The sequence below is a fragment of the Eubalaena glacialis genome, chromosome 19, assembly GCF_028564815.1.
Source record: "Eubalaena glacialis isolate mEubGla1 chromosome 19, mEubGla1.1.hap2.+ XY, whole genome shotgun sequence".
Classification (NCBI taxonomy): Eukaryota; Metazoa; Chordata; class Mammalia; order Artiodactyla; family Balaenidae; genus Eubalaena; species Eubalaena glacialis.
Genome location: NC_083734.1, coordinates 42,087,568 through 42,108,625, shown reverse-complemented (window position 1 = coordinate 42,108,625; position 21,058 = coordinate 42,087,568). Strand labels below are relative to the sequence as shown.

The 21,058-nt window shown below is 54.1% G+C and overlaps 2 protein-coding genes across 7 annotated transcripts in view; one reads left to right on the top strand and one right to left on the bottom strand.

The window, feature by feature from the left end:
- DHX8 (DEAH-box helicase 8) overlaps nt 1-4,261 on the top strand; it is a 29,249-nt gene extending 24,988 nt beyond the window's left edge. Inside the window, exons 22-23 of the mRNA XM_061175842.1 lie at nt 379-558; nt 1,412-4,261. Of these exons, the coding sequence (XP_061031825.1) occupies nt 379-558; nt 1,412-1,631 (400 nt within the window). The 3' untranslated portion in view covers nt 1,632-4,261. The remainder of the gene's footprint in view (nt 1-378; nt 559-1,411) is intronic.
- Nucleotides 4,262-5,349: 1,088 nt separating this feature from the next.
- ETV4 (ETS variant transcription factor 4) lies at nt 5,350-20,230 on the bottom strand. 6 transcript variants are annotated; one of them, XM_061175857.1, is made up of 13 exons: nt 20,052-20,230; nt 19,405-19,515; nt 19,135-19,228; nt 18,866-18,913; nt 11,884-11,937; nt 10,580-10,706; nt 9,908-10,069; nt 9,396-9,673; nt 7,500-7,574; nt 7,270-7,338; nt 6,941-7,113; nt 6,569-6,670; nt 5,350-6,236 (listed from the first exon to the last, which is right to left on the bottom strand). In XM_061175857.1, the coding sequence occupies exons 2-13, from the start codon at nt 19,462-19,464 to the stop codon at nt 6,012-6,014; spliced, it is 1,467 nt and encodes a 488-aa protein (XP_061031840.1). In that variant the 5' UTR covers nt 19,465-19,515; nt 20,052-20,230; the 3' UTR covers nt 5,350-6,011. The 6 variants fall into 6 exon arrangements, with proteins under 6 accessions (XP_061031840.1, XP_061031837.1, XP_061031838.1 ...); XM_061175854.1 differs by having other exon boundaries at nt 9,908-10,051; nt 20,052-20,134; XM_061175855.1 differs by lacking the exon at nt 7,270-7,338 and having other exon boundaries at nt 20,052-20,134.
- Between the last annotated feature and the right edge of the window lie 828 nt (nt 20,231-21,058).

Sequence of the window (21,058 nt, the reverse complement as noted above, 5' to 3'; positions counted from 1 at the left end):
GCTCCTCACATAACTCTTTTCCTCCAGCTTTTCTGTCTTTGTTGTACTCCTCCCCAGGTAAGGATGCGGCTGAGAATCACTTCAGAAAGTTCCTAAGAGGGAGATGATACATTAGTTGTTGAAAATGCTCTTTGTTTACAAGCGTCTGCAACATTATTAGTTGGGTTGAATTACAACCTAAGCAAAGTGTCTGGCTCTTATGGCATCCATCTTGCCCTCTGTGTAGAGCTGCCCCTGGAAGGGCTGGAAGCAGAGTCCTGGTGCCAACTCTGGGGACCCCAAGAAGGGTGTGTTGGGTACCATCATTCCGGAAGATAGAACCTCTGAAAGCAGAATAGTCTAACATCTTTGTCCTCTCTTGATTTATTTTCCTGCTAGACACAAGCTGGATGTGGTCTCCTGTGGTAAGTCCACAGTCCGAGTGCAGAAGGCCATCTGCAGTGGATTCTTCCGGAACGCTGCCAAGAAAGACCCACAGGAGGGTTACCGGACACTGATCGACCAGCAGGTGGTCTACATCCATCCTTCCAGTGCTCTCTTCAACAGACAGCCCGAATGGTAGGTGGGCAGAGAGAACTTGTGGATCTACTGGCCCTTTGTGTTTGTATCCTCACCCACCCCCAGCACTTCCTGTTCTAATATTGCTCATATTTCTAGAGAAGCAGGAGCCTGAATTAGACACAATATCAGGCCCTTTTTATTTATTATTTATTTATTTATTTTTAGTTTTATTTTTTTGGCCGCGCTGTGCGGCATGTGGGATCTTAGTTCCCTGACCAGGGATCGAACCCACACCCCCTGCAGTGGAAGCGCAGAGTCTTAACCACTGGACCACCAGGGAAGTCCCGAGGCCCTTTTTAGAGAAATAAAATCATGGGGGTAAGAGCTAGGAAGGATCTGAGACATTATCTAGTGAGGTGGTTAAAAAAAATTTTTTTTTCAAGTAGTATTTTAAAAAAAATTGGAATCTTACCCACCCTAACATAAAACCAATTAAAAACCACTGTGCCACCATGGTGGTACAAGAGGGCTGGAGCTGTAGAGCCTTGCCTGCTTGGCTTTCCCCATCCCCTTGTGGCAGCCTCTGAGGTCCTCTTCAGGGCCCTAGAGTTCTATGGATACAGCCCAGAAAACCACCCATTTCACAGAGCAGGAAACCGAGGTCCAGAGAAGGATGTGATTGGCTCCGTGTCACTTAAATCGTTGGAACTGGCAGTTTTCTGTGGTTAGAGGTGTGCGGGCTCCTCAGTATTGGGGTGTGGCTGTCATAAACAGAGACTGCAGTCTCCTCAGGGGTCAGGGAGAGGTAAGAGGGTCAAATGCAAGCTCAGCTGAGGCCCACCAGGGACCAGGGTGCCTTGGAACCGGGCCTGTATCGGAGGCTTGAGCCCTCTCTCTTTCCCCCCGTCAGGGTGGTGTACCACGAGCTGGTGCTGACCACGAAGGAGTACATGCGTGAGGTCACCACCATTGACCCCCGGTGGCTTGTGGAGTTTGCTCCAGCCTTCTTCAAGGTCTCTGACCCGACCAAGCTAAGCAAGCAGAAGAAGCAGCAACGACTTGAACCCTTGTACAACCGCTATGAGGAACCCAACGCCTGGCGAATATCCCGAGCCTTCCGGCGGCGCTGAAAGGCAAGAGTCTGTTTGTCTCTTCTGCAGCAGTGGGCCAGGGCTTGGCCTCGCTCTTATTGATGAAAAGCGGATCCTGAGGATACAGCTGTCCAGTGACTGACTATCTTAACTGGGCATTTCCTAAACTTGTCTCTCATTTCTTCCCTGGTGGTAAAATAGAAACAGGGATTTACACCTGGTTTGATCAGAGCCTCCAAGCCCCACCACCCCAAGGCACTCAGCCAGGGCTCACAGCCAACATGGGAGTACACTGCATCATCTCCAAGAAAGGGGAAACTTCTGCAGCCCTCGGATGGGAAAGGGGAGTCATGAGCGTCTGGTACCTGGACTCAGTGAGGGCCCTGATGCCCTAGCTGGTACTCTGGAGGAGGGAGCCACAAAGCTCACTGAAAGTGTTGGCCCCCCCTTCCTGCCCCTGTCCAGCCCCTGTACTTTTGCTTAACCTCTTGCAAATATTTATTTTCTTAAGGAAACAAAATTGGTTTTCTGTGGCTGTTCTTTTAGCTGAAAGGTTAGTGTTGGCCTGGGCTGAGGGTGGGGAGGGTTAGTATCTGTGGCTTCAGTGGAGAGTCCCCTGAAACCAGAGCCCGGGGCCTCTTTGGGCTGGGAGGTGACGCACAGCCAGACCTCCAGTCTTATCTCTCAGCCCTGGCGCTGGTCCGGCTCTGCGTGGACCGCCCCATGATTAACCACATCCACTGCACAGGCGCTCCACTTTGGGCGCCTGAGTGGTTACAGATGCCGCGTATTGAATACAGAAGGCTCTCCCTGGCTCCCTTTCCCGCCTGCCATGCTCACAACATGCAGCGTGTCCTATTTCCTTTTGAAACATGTAAGTAATGACACAACTTTCAGTTTATTTTGGTTTTATTTTTATCCTCCTGAGGTCTTTGACAAAGGGTTTTTTGGTCAAAGCCTCCCTCCTTCCACCCCCAAACTGAAAATCAACAGAACGCCTCTCAGAGCCTGTTTGTGCTGCCCAGGATCTGTGCTCCTGGCCTCGTGCTTGGTGGTTTTCTCCTAGCATTTGGCTGGGGAATGGCCACCTCCAAGTGCCTCTCTCACATTTCCTGAGAAGCCTCTGGGCTTGGACTTGGAAGAACATCAGACAGATGCTGCTGGGCCAGGCTGTGGAACTTCTGGAAAGTTGGTCTTGTAGAGAAGCCCCCGGGGGGTTGGGGACATCCTATGTTATGGCCCGCACTGCTTCCTACCTCCTCACACCAGTAAGTAATGATGTAAATACTAGAACTACTATACAGTGGTACGCTGGACACTGAAAGAGACCATATGCCATATTAGGATATAAAGGAATGTGGGCTGTCATTGAGCAGCAAACCAACCACCCTAAAGACACAGTTCAGAAACAACCCAGCAGAATCTGCTGACTGTAGGTCCCTGCCCCTTTATTGAGCTGAGTGAGCTCCTACGATTCTGAGTGTGCCTCTCAGGAAGCCCAGGCCAGCAGTTAAGGGCAGGGGATCTTTACATGCTAACCTTTAAGGTCTTATGGGGAGAGAGAGTGTAGGGACGGACCGATGAAAGTGAAGTGGAAGCAGGGGCTGAGTACCCAGCTCCCCAGTCTTAATTCCAGCCCAGGTCTCTCCAGTTTAGGAACAAAAACTCTGGGCTTGGCAGCCCGCCTGTCCCAGCTGGGTGACCAGCACTGACGGCATTCGCACCTCTGAAGTCATCACCCCCAAGGAAGGAGGTTTGGGTTTTAAGCTGAAGTTGAAAAGGGGATGTTTAACAGGCCAAGGGTGAGAGACAGCAGGCTGGTCATCTTTCTGGGTTAGGTGAGCAAAAAGGACCCCAGCTCCGTGGGTGTTCCTTGAACTTCTCCCCGAAGAGCTGGGGTCATGTCTCTGCTGTGACAACATGGCTGGGGTCTGACCTTCTGACCGTCCATCAGGAAACAGCATGTAGGCAGTATTGCTGAGCCTGCCCAGAGGGAGAGGGGGGCTCCCGGCCAGATTGGGAAGGAGGACTCGCCTGCTGCTCCTACACAGTGGGGCCCCTGTTTCTCTTCCTTGAACCAGTATTTCCCGAGATTGAGTGACAGCCCAGGAGAGGATGTGGGTCTCATGCAGGGAGCTGGAATCTTCTCGGTTGTTAAAAGTATGCTGTTTACCCCACCCCTGTGGGAGCCTAGCTCAGGAGTTTCCTGCCCCTGCACATGTGCTGAGTCTTGTACTTGTCTGTGTGTCAGGGGACCGTCCCCACGGGCCACATGTCAGCTCTCCTGCTGGGTCACATGCCTTGGTCCAGGGTTCACCTTCATCCATTCTGGAGCACGATTTGGTTTTGGCTGTCTCTCCTTCAGCCAGAGAATTCTCTCCAGTGGTCGTGGTTGCCGTCTGGTAGCTGTCTCCTCTCGGAGCAGTGCCCTCCAAGTGTAAGGATTTGAGCAAGAGTTGTGAGGAGTGTCTTGTTAACGTGCATTTCAGAGGGCAGAGGTCACGTGTCTCAGCCTGTGGAGACCTTTCCAGGACACTGCTTCTCACCTAAATCCCTGTCTCTCCTCATGTGCGCCTACTGGGGACCTCAGGGTTTCCACTTGACTTTACACCTCTTCCCACCATGATAGCCTGGCTTTCATGTACAATTAAATCATATCTTTTTTAAAACTTGTTTCTTAAAATTTTCTGTCTCTTGCTCTAAATTATGAAAGTCAGCACATTATGTTTTCTGTTTCTGGGGAAGAAAATAACATTGCTTTTTATTTGTGGGTAGGGTTTGAGTGGCATCCCTTTCTGCCATCTTGGCGTAAGTACTGGGCAGGGGCTGAGGGTGAAGCATTAAAGGGGTTGGGCTGGCCCTGCCTCAGCACAGCTGCGGTTCCCTGCAGTTCTGATGTACCTGGATGGAGAGCACCCGTTTTCACCTGAGCCTGGCTCCTAGGAAGCCGCTTACACGGGGGCTGGGTCTAGAACTGCCCATCCTGCTCTTCCCTTAGGCACAGCCACCCCGTTGTCATATCTACTGTTAGACTTCCTCTCTAGGTGTCACTTTTTCAGCCTGGCCTTCCCCCGAACCCCAAAAACTCGGCCCAGTGTTCTGGTTTCCCCCAGGAGAATCCATGCTGTTTCCCCTTGCCTTTTCCTGTGAAGGTCTGGCCTGTTCTTCCTCCACTGGCCAGGACCCAGGGCTCGGGGCTGCTCCAGCCTCCCTCACCCTCCCGCACCCTGGGTGCCTTTCTTCTCTCCGTGCTCTCCAGATCCTTTCCATACAAACTCTGTCCTCACCTTCAGCAAAAACAGCAACCTGGAGCCACGGCAGGAGGGGACACACAGTTGGGGTACACGTGGGTAGCGTGGTCATGGGAGCAACTGTGATCACAGAAACCACAGGCCAAACTCTGCCTGAAGAAGCCCCAGGAGGCCCTCAAAGCTCTACTAGGCTCCCGCTTCCCTCAACCTGGACAGGGAGATGGCTGCAGGTGGCCAATGGGCACTAGGCCAGATTACAAAGTACCCTTTGTCCATTATTTCGGACAATCTTCACACGATAATCCTGGGAGGGGGAAAGAGCAGGTATCACTGAGCCCATTTTCCAGAGGAAAAAGAGGTCAATTGTTTTTTCCTAAACCCATAAGGGAAGTTAAGTGTCAGGGCCAGGCCCCAAACTCTGGTCATGTGCCCCTAAGGCCAGAGCTCTTTCCAACCCCAGGTCCTTCTCCCATGGCAGCAAAGAGGACAAAGGAGAACTCACAGGAGACGCAGGGGCCTTTATTAGGGTCTGGCAGATGTAGTGGAGATGGAGGTGAAATCCCAGGCCTAGGCCTAGGAAAAGGCAGAGGAGAGGCAGAGAGCCCTGAGAGCAGAGCCCAGCCGTCCCTCCTCCACCTGGCAAGCCCTCCCCCATCCCAGGTTCCTCACTCCAGCCTCCCCGACTCTAGGAACAAAGAGCACCAAGAAGTGCCAAGTAGGACCCTCGAGGGCCACAGCTTGGAGAGGAGTGCAGGATCCAGGCTGCTGTCTCCCCGGCATGGGAGACCAGGGGAGCTCAGTGTCTCCCTCTCCACCAGGATGAAGTGGGGAAGCTCCTTCTCTGTCCCTCAGAATAGAACAAACTCTTGTTCTCTGTGATGGGGGAGAGGGAGTGGGGCTTGGCCTCTAAGCAGGACCTAGGAAGAGGCCAGAGGTGGAGCCCCCGGAGGAGTTTCCAAGATGCCACCTTCACACTCGCAATGTCTCCACTTTCCCTTCCCATCAACTCTGGGGAGCAGCTCAGAGTCTGGGCTGGAGTGACTGACGGGCAGAGGGGATCTGCTCCAAAGACATCTGTGGGTTTCAGAGTGGGAGTTTCCCTGACACCAAATTCATCTCTATGTACACAGGGCAGCACCCCCGGCAGCAGAGGAGCGGCTGCTAGGGGCTAGTAAGAGTAGCCACCCTTGGGGCCAAAGGGCTGGGCGGGGCCAGCCAGCTCTGGGAGGTAGGAGGGGCTCTCGTCCAAGTGGGACAAAGGGACTGTGTCCTCCTCACTGACGGGCCGGTCAAACTCAGCCTTGAGGGTTGGACGCTGATTGTCCGGGAAGGCCAGAGAGAAGAGGGCCTCGGGCTCGCACACAAACTTATACACATAACGCTCGCCAGCCACCTGTGGGAAGAGAGGGCTGGGTCAGTGTGGGGGTGGGGAGAGCAGCCCTCCTCCAGGCCCAGGCAGATGCCCAGGGCACATTTCTCCTCCAGCTGGTTCTTCTAAGAAGCTCCTGTTCTCTAATCTCAACCTCTCCATGCTTTAGGCTTTTCCGTTACTATTTATATGTATCACTGTTTGGGAGAGGGAAATCTTGGGATTGTCCACAGTTCGACTTCTCTGACTGGTTCGTTGTCTGCTCCTTCAAACTTGCGGAGAATGCTCTCCTGCCCCCATCACCTTCCCACATCCACTGCCCCCCACCCCCTTTTCCTGGACCCTTAACCCCTGACCTTCTGCATGATGCCTTTCTCGTAGTAGTATCGGAGTGAGCGGCTCAGTTTGTCGTAATTCATGGCTGGCCGGTTCTTCTGGATGCCCCAGAGCCTGGCGACCTGGGGACAGGAGACAGAGTTTGGGGATGGCGATGGCAGCTCAGCGGAGGAAATATGGGGCGCAGATCAGAAAGAGTACTTGAGATTCTTGGTGCAAATGCTTAGCTGGCCCTGCAGCTAAGCACCAGCCCACAGACCCTGGTTTGGCAGGAATTCAGGTTAAATAAAGCAACGGTGCTGGTGAAGGCACGTGCCACCAGTTCCCAGGTCCTCTCATCTCCAGGCCCCAAAGTCGTTGGGAGGAGAGGTGGGGACATCTGAGAGGCCCACCTCCTCAGGCTCAATTAGTTTGAACTCCATCCCCCGGCCGGTCCAGGCAATGAAGTGGGCATTTGTTGGGTCATCCAGCAGGGCCACCAGAAACTGCCACAGCTGCAAGGCACCCCGGCGCTGGTAGGGTGGTCCCTCTCTGAAGGCTCCCACCCCTTCCTGCTTGATGTCTCCTGGGGAACACGGGAAACAGGAGGTGGAGGGCTTGTGCCTTCTGGTCCCCCAAGCAACCCGGTCCCCTCTCCCCAGGGGTCTCTCCAGGCCCTTTCTCATGAACTGTGATGTGATTCCTGGGGGACACAGAGGGCATGAAGGGTCACTTCTCTGACCTTCAAATTTCTCAGGGACGACGCAGACATCATCTGGGAATTGTCGCAGAGGTTTCTCATAGCCATAGCCTTGAGGAGGAAGTTGCAGGGATCACTCAGATCTGGGGGGTTCACTGATACGAGACCCCAGAGAGTCCAGAGGGACTCCTGGCCAGGAGCCCCTCCCCCAAGGCACGACTCCCTCCTCCAAACTTGGAGGGCTTGGCAGGGGAGGGAGGAGGCTGTCTTACCCATGGTCCCGTCACCTGGAGAGGGCCCGGAGAAACTCTCTGCGTGAAGGTACATTGAAGCATACCCAGGGACATCTGGGGGGGAAGAAAGAAAAAAGGGTGATGTTATAGGTGGCTGGGGTAGGGGCGGCAGTCCTGCACACATTCAAGAACTTCTTCTGCCAGCCTGCTTTCCGGTTCTTTTCCCAGAGGCCTGCCTACCACCAAATCCTAGGGGAAGTTCCCCCAGAGGGAGTGAGAAGCCGGAAGCCCTCAACTTGAGGGCGGGGCCAGAGGGCCTGGATGGCAGCAGCTGGGGCTGGGCAAAGCTGCTCCACAAGGCCCAGGATTCCAGGGAGCAGCTGTTTCCTGTGAGTTTAGGGGGAGGAGGAGGGTAGAGATGAACCTCCGGGGAAAGGGTTCAGTGTCCCAGCCTAAGATTCCGTTGGAATGGGCTGACGTCCGGTCAGCAGGGCAGGTTCCAGCCCAGTGCGGGTGTGAGGGAGGGAGGGAGAGAGGGAGGAATGGAGTGGGGGTGGGGCGGGGGGAGAGAGAGAACACGCATGCATCTATTTGTGGAAGAGGCAGTGGGCACACGGGGCTGTGTGTTTTCAGGTCTGACAGCACAGTCCACTCTATTTCATTCCATTCCACGGAATTGACACCTCCCCAACCCACCTGGAGGAGGCCCTGGTGCAAAGCCAGCCCTTCAAGTGCCAGCCCCTTTCCACCCTACCCCCACCACTCCCACCTATGAATGAGATGGTGAAACCCGACACCTCCGGGAGGAGGCGGGAGGGTGGGCTCATTCATGCCTCCATTTTGTGAATGGAATTCCTGACTCCATTCAGAGGAAGCTGAAGGGGGAGGGGCAGGAGTTCAAGGGCATGTAACACGATCGCCTCCGGTCTACATCCTTTGAAGGTCAGCGGCAAGAGCTTCTCCCTCCTCCTTCCTCCATCTCACTGCCGGCCACGGCTCAGCCTTAGGGCCTGGGCTTGAGGAGAGGTGTTCCCTTCTGGTTCTTGCTGGGGCAGCCTGAAGGATTTGGGGCTCATCCCCCTGCCCCTAAAAGACGGGGCACCAGGAAAAGGGACATTCAAAAGCTCTGGCCAGCTCTGAGCCTACCCTAATGTGTGAATTTATTTTTTCTAATGCAAGTTTGCAGATAAACTCAAATTTGGAGCTGGTAGCAATGTAACAGGAGACAAGGTTTTCTGGGCCTTTCCTGGGCGCTTGGGGTTTTGAGCTGAAGCTGTTTATGAACACAGCAGCTGAGTGCATCTCACTCCTGTCAACAGCCAGGTGGAATTAGAATTTAAAGCAGTCCCTACTTCCGGTCTGGCCAGGATGGCGGGTCCTTCCAACCTGGAGGCTCGGAACAGGATGTGGAAACCACATGTGAACCTTGCCTTCCAGCTGGGAACTGTGAACCTGGCTAGTTTCAAGTTCATGTTTCTCCTCATTCAAATCCCTTTGTATTTTTAAGCTTCTGTGGGGACAGGGACCAATGACACGTCCTATTCATCTTTGTGTCCTCCAACTGCACACACTCATGCTCCTGGCACAGTACTTAAATCTCAGTAGGTAATTAAACCCCCAAGCACCTGCTAAATAGAAATAGGAAGAAATGCCTTAACTTTCCTATCAAGTCACAAGCTACCTGAGGGCAAGGACCTGCACATCTCACTTATCTCTTATCTGAATATAAGTTTGCTGATTGAAAAGTGACAGTTCTCTTGAATCTATGAAAAGAAGTGGTAGGTGGGTGGGTTGAATGTATGAACTGGTAAATGGACGGGAAGGTAAAAAAAACTTGTGGGGAGACATTCTGGGTTTAACGGAACTGATCACATGCCACCCGACCCAGCAATCCCACCAAAACCCCTCCATCCCCTTCCCGGGAGCATCTCTTACCTGAGTCGTAGGAGAAGTGCATCTGCTCCTGTTTGATCACTACCCCCGCCCCTGGGTACCTGTGCCCATTGACTCCACCCTGGCCCACTGCCGGCTGGCCGGGCTGGCCGGCCTGTTCATACAGGGGATCAAGGTATTCCTGCTTGAAGCTCTGCTGGGGGTAGGGTGGGCAGGGTTCCGACAGCTGGTGTTGGTAGGGGGCTGGGAGAGGTTCCCGGCCCCCTCCCTGAGAGGGTGTGAAGGAGTGGCAGATATCCAGGGGCTGCTGGAAGACAGAGCTGGATGTGGTTGGATGGAGAAGGAAGAGAAGAGAATATTAAACGAAGCCCTCCTTGTGCCTGCCGCTCCTAGAGCTTACAGAGCGGGCTCCAGTGGGGGGGGGGGATGGGAGGGGGGGATGTCAATATCCCTTCCTCCCTACCTCCCCCCATGCCAGGTCTCTTAAGGGCAGCGAAGAACACTCAGGGATTGAGAAAAAAACTGGTGAGACCTGGTTCTCCTTGTCACCTTACCTATGCTCCCCGAGGTACCCATGGCCAGGGTGGGGCTGGGAGGTGCCAGAGGATCTCAGGAAACTCCGTTGTTCTGCCCGGGGAAAGGGTTGCAGGGGCGACTGTCCGGGGGCACCAGGGGCGGGGGACTTGATGGCGATTTGTCTAGGGGGGTCATAGGCACTGGAGGTGAGGGGGAGACAGGGGTGAGGGGGCAGAGAAGCTGGGCGAGCATCTTTGAACGCTTCACTCCCTGGGAAGTCAGGTCACAGGGATTATGGGAGAAGAGTAGAGGGTGCCGGGAAAGGAACAGCATGAGCCAGACTCAGCCCCAAATGAACTTTTCTTTCTCCTTTCTTAATCCTGAAGCTGGGTGTAATTTTAGAACACCTCTCCCCAGCCCAGAGCAGCTGGGCTGGGTCAGACAGCAGCTTCTCCAGTGGAAACACTCTGCCCCAGTCTTAACACACATCCCTTGAACCCCCTGCTGCATTTTTCATCCTAACTACTCAGGAAATCCTGAGCTATATTACTCCATTACAGGAGCTAGGAAATCCTGAGCTATATTGCTCCATTACCGGAGCTCGGAAATCCATTCTGTCGTCTAACCTGCGTCTCAACTGCTGCCATTGATCACAGGTGCCCACCCCCACCCTCCATCCAACCCTTCCCCAGGGCGGGGCTGGGGCTCACCTGGAATAAAGGCACTGCTCGCCATGGTGGTAGGAGAGGGACGGCTTCCTGCTGCAGGGCAGGGCCCGCTCTGTGCGGGGACTCTGGGGTTCCTTCTTGATCCTGGTCGTGGGGCTGTGGAAAGCTACTGTGGGGGTCGGGAGAGGCAGAGCAAGGCCAGAGAGTGTCACAGGAGAGGCAGGAAGAGCTGCGGACACCTTCTGCTCTTTAAGGATCAGCTGGGTGCCAGGACAGCCTCACCCCCATTCTCTGGATCTCCGTCGTCAGACATTTCTAAGAACAGTGTGGCTATTTACATTATGTGTAGTTTTATACCTCAGGCTAATGTCCAATATGAACCAAAGAAACTGTCTGAAGTTCAACATTTAATGCAATCCCCCCACCCCCCCAAACACCTTTCTAGGAGTGAGCCCCTCCAACCAAAGGCCTGTGGTTTTCCTGACTGCCCGGGAAAATTCCAAGGGAGAAAAATGTTTTCTTATTTGGGGCTATGAAGAATCTTTCTTTTTCTGGTTAAGGTTGGATATTAGCCCACTTGCCTGTCAGCTGACTAGCATCATACACATGCTCCTAATTATCTGAGAAGAACATTGGCCTTTCCTGTGGCCCCTGCTGGGTTCGCCAACTCCAGCCACCAGGCTGAGCGGCAGAGTTGGTTCCAAGGCAGTGAATGTGAGAGAGTCAAAACCTGCAATCGACCGTTCTGTTGTCGATCATTTGTGCCCTGTTTCATTTCATTGAAGATAGTTGAGAGCAAAGTATCTGACATTGAAGCAGGGTTTCTCAACAGTAGCACTAGTGACATTTGGGCCAGATAATTCCTTGTCATGGGGGCTATCCTGAGCACTGTAGGATGTTAGCAGCATCCCTGGCCTCTACCCACTAGATGCCAACAGCACCCCACCCTCAGCTGTGACAACCCCAAATGTCAACTGACATTGCCACGTGTCTCCTGGGGGGCAACATCGCCCCCAGTTGCATGAAAGTAACTTTGAATGGTAGAATTGGACCCTGCTGCACTGGTCCAAGCCCCTTGTTTCAGAAATAAGGAAATGGAGGATCACAGAGATGAAGTGTCTGCTCCAAGGTCACACAGCTAGGATGGGCAAGCCCCGATTTGAAGCAAGGTCTTCATCTCCCAGTTATTGCTTGGTCTGTGAGTCCAAACCCAAGAATGGGGAGCCCTGCCCTTCACCCTCTTCTAGAGGACAGAACTAGTTGATCTTTTGTGATTCTCTCTCCCTATGACTCATTTCCTGCCCTCCCCTACTCCCCATTCCCTCTACCCAGGGCCCCCTACTCACAGTTTTCTGAATGGAAATCAGGAACAAACTGCTCATCACTGTCTGGTACCTGAGCTGCAGAGAGAGGCCAGAGGTGAGGCTGGGGTGGGGGCCCTGGATGGCAGCCCCTGGCAGACACCATTATTGCAGCCCTGCAGATTAGCACCAGCCCGAAGCGGGGAAATAGCTTTCCTAGGAGTGAAGGCAACTCCACCCCAGGTCCTAGCGACCTCCATCTCTGGGCTCCATTAACACCCTGGAGGGAAGGCTGCAAGTTCTCAGAACCCGTCTGAGCAGATTCCAGAGTTTTGTCCTAGGTGCTTTGTCTTTTTTCCCTCCACTTTTATGAGTGAAGACAGCCCTGCCCCTCAGAGTTTACAAAGCTCCCTCAAAGCTCCCAGCAGAGTCACATCTGGGGTGGGCAGGTACTATAAGGAGTGAGATTCTGTGGACTTAGAATCACATGGGAAGATTCTGAATCTGGGCTGGACCCAGGAATCTGCCTTTTATAGAACCTCCCTGGTGAAAGGTAGAAATCTAGAGCCTGGGAAAGGAGATGGAGTGGAAGAAAGAGAATGGTTCAAGAGAGGTGATAAGAGGATGACAATGGGAGAGGAGGCAGGTCATGGTGCCTTATCCCTTTGATGTGCAACTAGGAGAGAGAGAAGGGCTTCCCAAGCTTGGAGCTCTGAGGAGCACTCCCAGGGTGCCAGCGTGGGTCGAGTTGGGTTTGGGGATTAGGCAGGAAAACTAAAATAGAACAAGAGCTCATCCATGGCCTCTAGACTGGATATCCGGGCTTTGATTTCTAGTTCTTATCCTAGCCTCACTAACTCCTTCAGGTGCGATACAGCTGAGCACCTCTCCTGACCCCAGAGTCTTTGCCCACTTTTTGCCCCTCTCAAGAATAAATAGATCACAGCAGGAAGGGGAAGGGTAGACACCGAGAGGGACTTCCTATCAGTCTGGGAAGAGAGTGGCTTGAAGATGAAACAATGGAACCCATGGAGAGGGGTCTTTTGTTTCCTGGAGACTGCTCTCAGATTGGACAATAGGAAAACTCATGGATAAAATGACTGGAGAGTTGAGAATGGCTGGTAAGGGTGAGGGATATGAGGAGATGGCTGGAGATCACCGCCACTCGTTCTAGTCTATACAGGACACACCCCAGTCTCTATGGCTACCCTCCTGGGCCAAGGCTCCATCATTTCTTCCTTGGATTTCAGCCACGACATGTTATCAGAACTCCCAACATCTACTCTCCCCAAAACTGTCAGAGGGATCTTTTTACAACAGAAATCCGATCACTTCTCTCCCTTGCTTAAAGCATGAACCCCAAACTCTTGCCCTTGGCTTCTGTGGTGCCCAAGTTTCTGGCTCTTGCTTACCTCTTTCACCTGCCTCTCCTTGCCTGTTACTCTCCAGAGCTCTGGTCTCCTTTTGGGTCCTCAAACTTGACCAGCTTGAACCCTCTTCCCCACATCTTGGCCTGTTTTTTTCTGGCCTTTGAAGTGTTAGCTCACTTTGCTATCTCAGAGGCCTTCTCTGACCACCCAAACCAAAGTGGTCCCTCCTGGCTCTCGATCGCATCCCTGTTTTATTTTTTCCCTAGCACATATGACTACCTGAACTTATTAATTTACTCACATGTAATTTATGTGTAATTTATTGTCCATCTCCTCTACCAGAAAGTTAACCTTGCTGAGGGCAGGGGCTTTGTCTGTCTTATTTGTCTGACTCCCCAGCACCCTTCAAACAAGGTCTCGTTCAGAAGAGACACTCAATGCATTATTTGTCAACTATATGAATAAACTACAATGACTCCTTGTTCTCAGGCCGGTGAGAGCCAGCAACATGGGCCTGGGAGCAAGAACTAAAGAGATCCTAACCAATCAGCCCTTCCCTCCCCTTTAGGGCTCCCCCTCTCCACCACCAGGTAACATTAGAGGCAGGTCCCCCGAAAAGCACATCTCACAAGGGATGCTTTAGGCTGTGATCAATTGCTTGGCAAGTGGATTCTTCACCAACTTACTTTAAATATCAGAGGTATCAAGTGCTTTAAAATACACATTTATGTGGGGGGGGGGGATAAATTGAGAGCATGGGATTAACAGATGTACACTACCATATATAAAATAAATAAGGATTTACGGTATAGCACAGGGAACTATATTCAATATCTTGTAATAAACTATAATGGGAAGGAATAAAAAAAGAATATAGGTATACACATATATACATGTATAAACAAATCACTTTGCTGCACACCTGAAACTAACACAATATCAACTATACTTCAATAAAAAAATAAATAAAATAAAATAAAATATACGTTTGTAGGTAGGTGACTTCCTGACAGAGGGAACCCAATGGCTGAGGGGTTTAAGAATCAGGAACCACTAGCAGCTAAAGAACTTATGAAAGAAAAGTAAGCATAGAACAATCCTAAAGTGATCAAATAGATCACTAGGGCATGAAATCCCGTGGCAAAAACAAATAAACCAAAACACCACACAGCACATCTTTTCAGGAGCGCAACTAGGGCACAAAGGCAACCATTCCCGAACTGGGCCCAATCTAGAATCCCGGGGCATTGTTAACAACAGATTCTCCGTCCCCTCCTCTGGGGAGTCACATTCCATAGGCCCGGGGTGGGGGCCAGGCATCTGTATTTTAACGCACGCCCCTGGTAGCTCTTAAGAATAGGCAGGTTTGGAAAACTGGATAAAGGGAAGGGTGCAAAACCTGCTCAGCTACCCAGGGGTGCAAGGCCCAAGCCCATCCCTGCTGTGCCCTCTGGCCCACCCATAGACAAGACCCCCAAAGTGGCAGGATGGGGTGATAAGGGCAAGATGGACAATATTTCCCTCCCTGCTACCCGGGCAAGGAGGGTTGCAAGGGTGGGGGAGGTGCAGAACACAGGGGAGGCTGACGCACACAGGTCTGCCTCTGGGGCTACATTAACTGCCAGTTTCCAGAGGTAATGGGCTGGGGGCATCTCCTGCTGGCGGCACAGACCAGGTCACGTGACGCTAGAGAGCCCTGGGGTCATCTTGTCTTTCCTCTTGCCTCAGGCCTGAAGGTTTGACCAGAACCCCCAGTTCCCCCAGCAGTCCCAGAGGAGGCCCCCCCACCGCAGCACACTGACCACACCTCAAAAGAGGTGGCGCCATCTTCATCCCAGGGCCATGAGAAATCAGCCAAGGCAAGAAGGAGCTGTGGTGGGAACCCCAGTCCCTGCCTGGTCCCTCTCCAGAACACTGGCTTCTCCCAAAGGGGCAGGACAGGGCTTCAGTCGCACAGAGACTGTCAAGGATGGGAATAGGAACAGTAACATGGAGCCTCTCATTCCTGGAGAGCAGGAGAATTTCTAATTACCGTGTTTGGTCTTGAGTGTCAGCCACTCTGTATTTGTTGACCTGGCTGAGCTTTGGCTGCCAAGCCAGTGTGCCAGGGTCTGCCCCCAACTCCATCCTGGCACTAAGGTGGAGTTTATCTGCCTGGGGACATGGCAGATGATTAAGGAGGGGCGGAAAACATGCCAAGCCAGCATGATGCCCAGAAAGAGAGCATTTTAGGGACCATCCCTCCAATGGGGTGGGGGTCAGTAGAAGAGAAGGGGCTTAGGGGCCTCCCAAGCTGGGCTCCAGGAGAACTGGGAGGTGAAAACCACCAAGTAGTTAAGCCCACCCCAGGCAAACCACCCGCCTATACGATATATGCCCCATCACCTTCTCTCCCTCCTAGGGTGCAATCACAGGGTGAAGGGGTCTCTTAAGGAGCCCCAGGGGGAAGGGGGGCCATTCCCCGGAGCTTCTGCTCCATTGTGTCACCACTGGCCTCATCTCTCACCCTTACCCCGCCCCCACCCTGGCAGTGTGCTGGAAGGAACCAGTTCTCTATCTACGGAGGGGACATTTGTCCCCAAGAGCCTTCTGGAAGGGGAGGAGACAGAAAGATGTAGAAGGAGGCATTGTAGCTAGGAAAGACTGGGGGAGGGGATTAACCCCATATCGCCCCACAGACAGACTGAAGCACCAGCGTGCACACACGCAGATTCACACACACCCTGATGCCTTTTACTTCACGGCAGCACACGGATGAAACACATCCTCCATGCATACCCTTCCCACACAGGTTCTCTTTTTGGACTTAAAAATACGATGAGGGAAAACCAAGGGGCAAGGGGGCTGAAGACCTCGGAGGAAGATTTGGGAGCAATGATTCTTATGACAAGGGGAGCACAGACCCACCCCTTTGAGAATCTCATAAAAGCTATGGATCATTCTCTTCCTAGAAAAATTCACATTCCTTTGTGTATGGTGTACCCCCAATAATTTTATACACATATCAGAGGGCACAAGGACCCCTGCAACCTATCCACTGAGCTTTTGGGAATCCACCGACCCCATTATGGACCCCCGCCTCATACAAAGGACATACATGACCCAGAGTCAATGTTCCTTACCACCAAAGAGACCAACGTCATTGTCTCTGAGGGTTCCTGAGGGCTCCCGACAAGCCCGGAAAGGAACCCTCGTCCAAAAACGGCACATCTTTAACCATAGCCAGACACAGCTTGGGCTCAGCCTGTCTGAGCCTGGGTTTCCCTGCAGTAGCCTGATTCTTTCTCCAGCAGCTCAGCAGATCCCAGGCACCCCGAAAACAGACACACCTTCTTAGCCTCACTTCACCCCCACCCTCTCCATCTAGAAAACCTCCAACCCAAAGATGTCTGAGCTGCCTCTACAGAGCCCCACTCACCCTCCCCCTCAATGTTGCACGGACACCAGACACCGCACCCAGAACCGCCTCCGCCAGAATCCAGCCTGGTGTTCCCCCGAATTCTTCACAGCCTCTTCCACACTTCAAGGACCCACTGCGTCTCTCCACATTGGGGCTTTAGGGGTAAATCAAGCTGAGGGAGGTTGGGCTCTGGCCTCCAGTCCCACGCGCCCCACCACTGGCAAGTTTCCAAAGGAGCTAGTCCCTCCCTGCCACCCCAAAACTCCCTCTGGGCTGCAGGGGTCACTGACCTGGTGGGAAGAGGCAGGAGAGGAGGCTGGGGTGGTGCTGGGATGGTGCAGGGGGACAGGGCCCTGGCAGCTGCATCTGTCTCCGCAGAGAGAGTGAGAAGGAGCGATCGGCCTCAGCATCCCCCCCTCACGCCTGGCCATCCATCGCCAGCTGGGAACCTGAGCTGCTCCCTCAGAAGGAAGGAGAGGGAACCAAGGAGATCCCAGCGGCACCCCCCCCACCTCCGTCTTGCGATCCCCACCCCCACCTCCCCACCCACTGGATTTAAATGTACAGGGACTTCCAGGGCAGCAGCAGGAAGCACACACACTGGCTGTCACACTGACACATGCAGATAGACACAAGTACAATTTCTAGACCCCCACCGCCAAGGGGTGGGGCTTCCAAGGTTGAGAGCAGATGAGAACGTTTTCCTCCCCTTCCCATTCCAAACCCAGCTGCTTCCAAAATGCCACCCGCTGAGCCTACCCCTAGATCACAGCCCCGGGAGCTGCCCACCTGGGGAGCCTAGGGACCCTCAGATGACAGACGAGGAGCCTGGCAAGCCAGACAGAAATCAGGCTTTGGGAAAGGAAGTCTTTGAGAGACGGTGGAAACCGACACCGCTGCGTTCTTCAGCTCCAGCCCAGCTCCGGAACCTCGAGCGGAGGATGGGAGGACTGGGCATAGCTCTGCATGTAACTCGCAGCTGGGCACACAGGGCTTGCAGAATCGGGGAAGACAAGCTGTGCACAATCTCCCCCAGAACCCCCAGATCCCTCCAGCACCCACGAGGCCGTTCAGCCTCGAATTCCACAAAATGTCTTGAGTGCTTGCTCTATGCTAAACAGTCAGTCTGTTAGCGTACATATTTTGGGGACACCACAGTCGTCAAGACAGATCTAGTCTCACCTAGTCAGGGGTCTTTCTCTTCTACCCCAAGGTTTTAAAGATGGCTCTAGAGGAGCTGGGTTTGAGTTTTAAAAAATCGTCAAAGATACCCAGGTGGAGGGAAGGGGAGATCCCAAAGAAGAGAAAAGCCCTCAAGAAGGGGTTCCTAGTGCTGTAGTTTCTTGGTTTTCAGTGTTACACTGAAGGGACCCTCAGATGGGGGTGTTAACCCTTCCCTCTCAGAGACTGTCTAAACACCATAAGCCTCCTACCTGCAGCCCCACCGGCGACACCCTCAGGCCCCACCCAAACACACCAAGGAATCCAACCAGGAGACCCCCCCCAGAACATACCTCGCTACCCAGAGGAGGTCTCACTATTGACCCCACCCCAGCCAGCTCAGAGCGCACCCCACCCCCGCCCCCAGCAAACTGGAGGGGCAATTTGCCTGGGGAGGGAGGTAGTCAGGAGGGAAGGAGGCGGGAGGATCAGTTGCCATTAGAATTACAATCAAGGCTGTTTGAGGGAGAAGCCCTGGGCTGCTTTGCCAAAGTGCGGCAAAAAAGAATTATTTAAACTTTTGCTGTTCTTTTGGCTCAAACGGTAAATTGTTTGGCGCTGCGGGCTGGGAAGAAGAGAAACCAAGGGTGTAACAATTAATGTTTTGGCAATTCCAGAAGGCAACTAACAAATGAATCTCTCCTTCTCCTCCTCCAGTTTCTTAAACTCCCCACTCCCGCAACACCCCAACCTACACCTCCGCCTGGCGGCTGGTGCCAAACAAACTTTGCAAATGAAAATTTCAACCAGGAAAACGGGCCTGGGGCCAAGTTCCATTCAAATAGGCAAATACCCCACACAATGGTCTGATTCATCCGCAGGCCTAGTTACACAAGCCTGGCTCAGGGCAGAGAAAATAAATATCAATATAAGTATCCACGCTGGGAGCTGGAAAGAGTGGAGAGGCAGGGGACTTGGGGAAGAGGCCTTGGAGAGGCCCTTGAGGCCGAGGAGAGAGGAAGCGGGCTAGGCTGGAATAGTAGGGGTAGAGAGCATCCCCCACCCCAATAATAGTAAAGGTCACAAAACCACTCACCTTCAGCAAGCCACGTCTCCTGGAAGTGACTTAGATCCTGGAATAGATCTGAGGGGTGAATAATGGAATTGGAGAAGGTGAGCTGGAGGTGCTGGTGAGAGAGCGGGAGCCCTAGCGAGCCGGATGACCTCCCCCTTGGGGGTACTGGCAGATAATGACCAGAGTCCCTTGGAGGGCGAGTCTTTTTGGGAAAAGGGCGGGGGCTCCAGGGTCAGCCCTCTGGGTGTGTGAGGTGGGGAGGGTAGCGGTTTGTCTCTCTGTCTCTTTACCTTCGGAGTCGGGGGACGGCAGGGAGCCCGGGTCCATGAGCTTCCCCTGCGGGACCATCAGCGCTTCGCGCAAGCTCCCATTTCCGGGAGATTTCTGCGGAGAAGGGGAAGAATGCCCCCGAGTCACCCTGAGGCCGCCTGGTCTGGGGGGCGGGGCTGGGGTCCCGGGGTGACTCAGGGGCGGGCAGCCCTGGACCCCGTTGGGGCCGCTGGGTGGGTAGGGGCGCGGTGCAGGGAGGGGGCGGGCGTGGAGGCCGGCGCGGCGCTCACGCTGCAGAAGGTGTAGGGCACTTGCTGGTCCAAGTATCCGCCTTTCATCCTCCGCTCCATCCGGCCGCTCCCTCCGGCCACACGGCCCGGGCCCCGCGCGGGGGCAGAGACCTGGGGGCGGGGGGGCTGCGTTCGCACACCGTCTGGGGGAAGGCAGCGAGGTGGGGGTGGGGAAGGGTGACCGGGAGGGGCAGTCGCGAGGCTCTGGGTCCGACGGCAAAACTTCTCCGACTCACTTAGGCGATGGGGAGGTTTCCGCCTGCCGAGCTTAGCGCCGCCACCACTCCCCTCCCGCCAAAGGAGGTCCCACCTGCTCCTGGGAGCCGGGCTCGCCGTTTCGGCTGCTTTCTGCAGCCCTGCTTTGCCCAGGCTCAGTTACATAAGACGTGTGTGTGTGTGTGTGTGTGTGTGTCTGTGTGTGTCTGTGTGTTCGCTCGCGCGCGCGTGTGCGCTGGCGCGCGGAGGAGCAGGCGAGGAGCGCACCATTCGCACACCCACAACTCTGGCGCCCCCTCCAACCCTGAATCCCAGCGTCTCCCACCCCTTGCCCTGGAATCTGCGGAGGCGGCGGTGAGAGTGTAGTGCGTGTTGGAGGCGAGGCTGGGAATCGCAGACATTCTCCCTCCCTCTCCCTCCCGCAGCCTCACCTGAGGCCCGGGCGTCTGTGCTGGAGCAGCGGGGGGGTCCCGAGCATACCCCGGGACCCCACTGAGGGCCGCGGGGCTAGGCCGGAGCGAGGCGACCCCGGCCCCGGGTCCCCCGCGCACCGGCTTGTTTTCCGGGCGCCGCCGACAGTTGTGAGCCCCGGGGAGCCGCTGATTGGTGCATTTCCTTCGCCTCGGCCTCGGCTCTCTCTCCCCCCACCCCTTTCCCTTTGTTTCATTGACTTTTGTGAATGAAACCCCAGGGCCGGGCTCGCCCGCCAATCCCGAGACTCGCCCGGCCGAGCCGGAGGGGCGGAGTTTCCCAGCCGCTGGGGCCAATCAGAATGCAGGGGCTGGCTCCCGGCTTCATTCACCGCTTGGGCTCCCATTCATAAAAAAATAAACTCCTCGCGGCCGGAGTTCATTCATAAATAGCTGAGAGAAAACGGGGGAAGTCGAGGATCCGACGGCTTCTCTGCGGGACTCGGCTGTGGCCCTGAGGCTCGGCTAGCACCTCCGGCTGGCGTCTGCACACATCTCTGTGAATCTGCGTGTACGTGGGAGTGTGAATATATCTGTGTGTGCGTCCTGGGGGGAGGCGAGCGGACTTGCATGCCCAGAGGAAAAATAATAAAGAGCATTTATGAAGCGCTCTGCTTCCACGTGCTCATTTCATTCCCATAAGCAGGTGAAGGGGTTCTATTTTTTCCATTTTACAGAGACTGAAAATGAAAACTCAGAGAGGGGCAGTGGCTTTGCGGAGGTCACTCCGTCAGCGCGGCTGGGGTTTGCAGCCCGCAATCCCCTATGTTCTCCTGTACAGTCCTTTGAGGCCACAATTAAATGAATTAAAGCTATGTGACAACAACTGATACACAGTAGGCGCTCAATAAATGTAAGCTGGCACGGAATCCAGGCTTTTTCTCAAGGGTCTGTTCTCTACATAGCTGTTCTGTGACCCACTTTCTATTGATTGCAGCAGAAACTAGAGGCCCGGCATGGACCTCTGA

Bases quoted from the DNA above. Each gene is read 5' to 3' on its own strand.
- ETV4 (XM_061175857.1), bottom strand. From the start codon at position 19,464: ATGGAGCGGAGGATGAAAGGCGGATACTTGGACCAGCAAGTGCCCTAC. The intron at 18,914-19,134 runs GTAAAGAGACAG...TTCACCCCTCAG, and splicing joins GCCGTCCCCCGACTCCGAAG to ATCTATTCCAGGATCTAAGT. The intron at 9,674-9,907 runs GTAAGGTGACAA...AACCACATCCAG, and splicing joins GGGTACCTCGGGGAGCATAG to CTCTGTCTTCCAGCAGCCCC.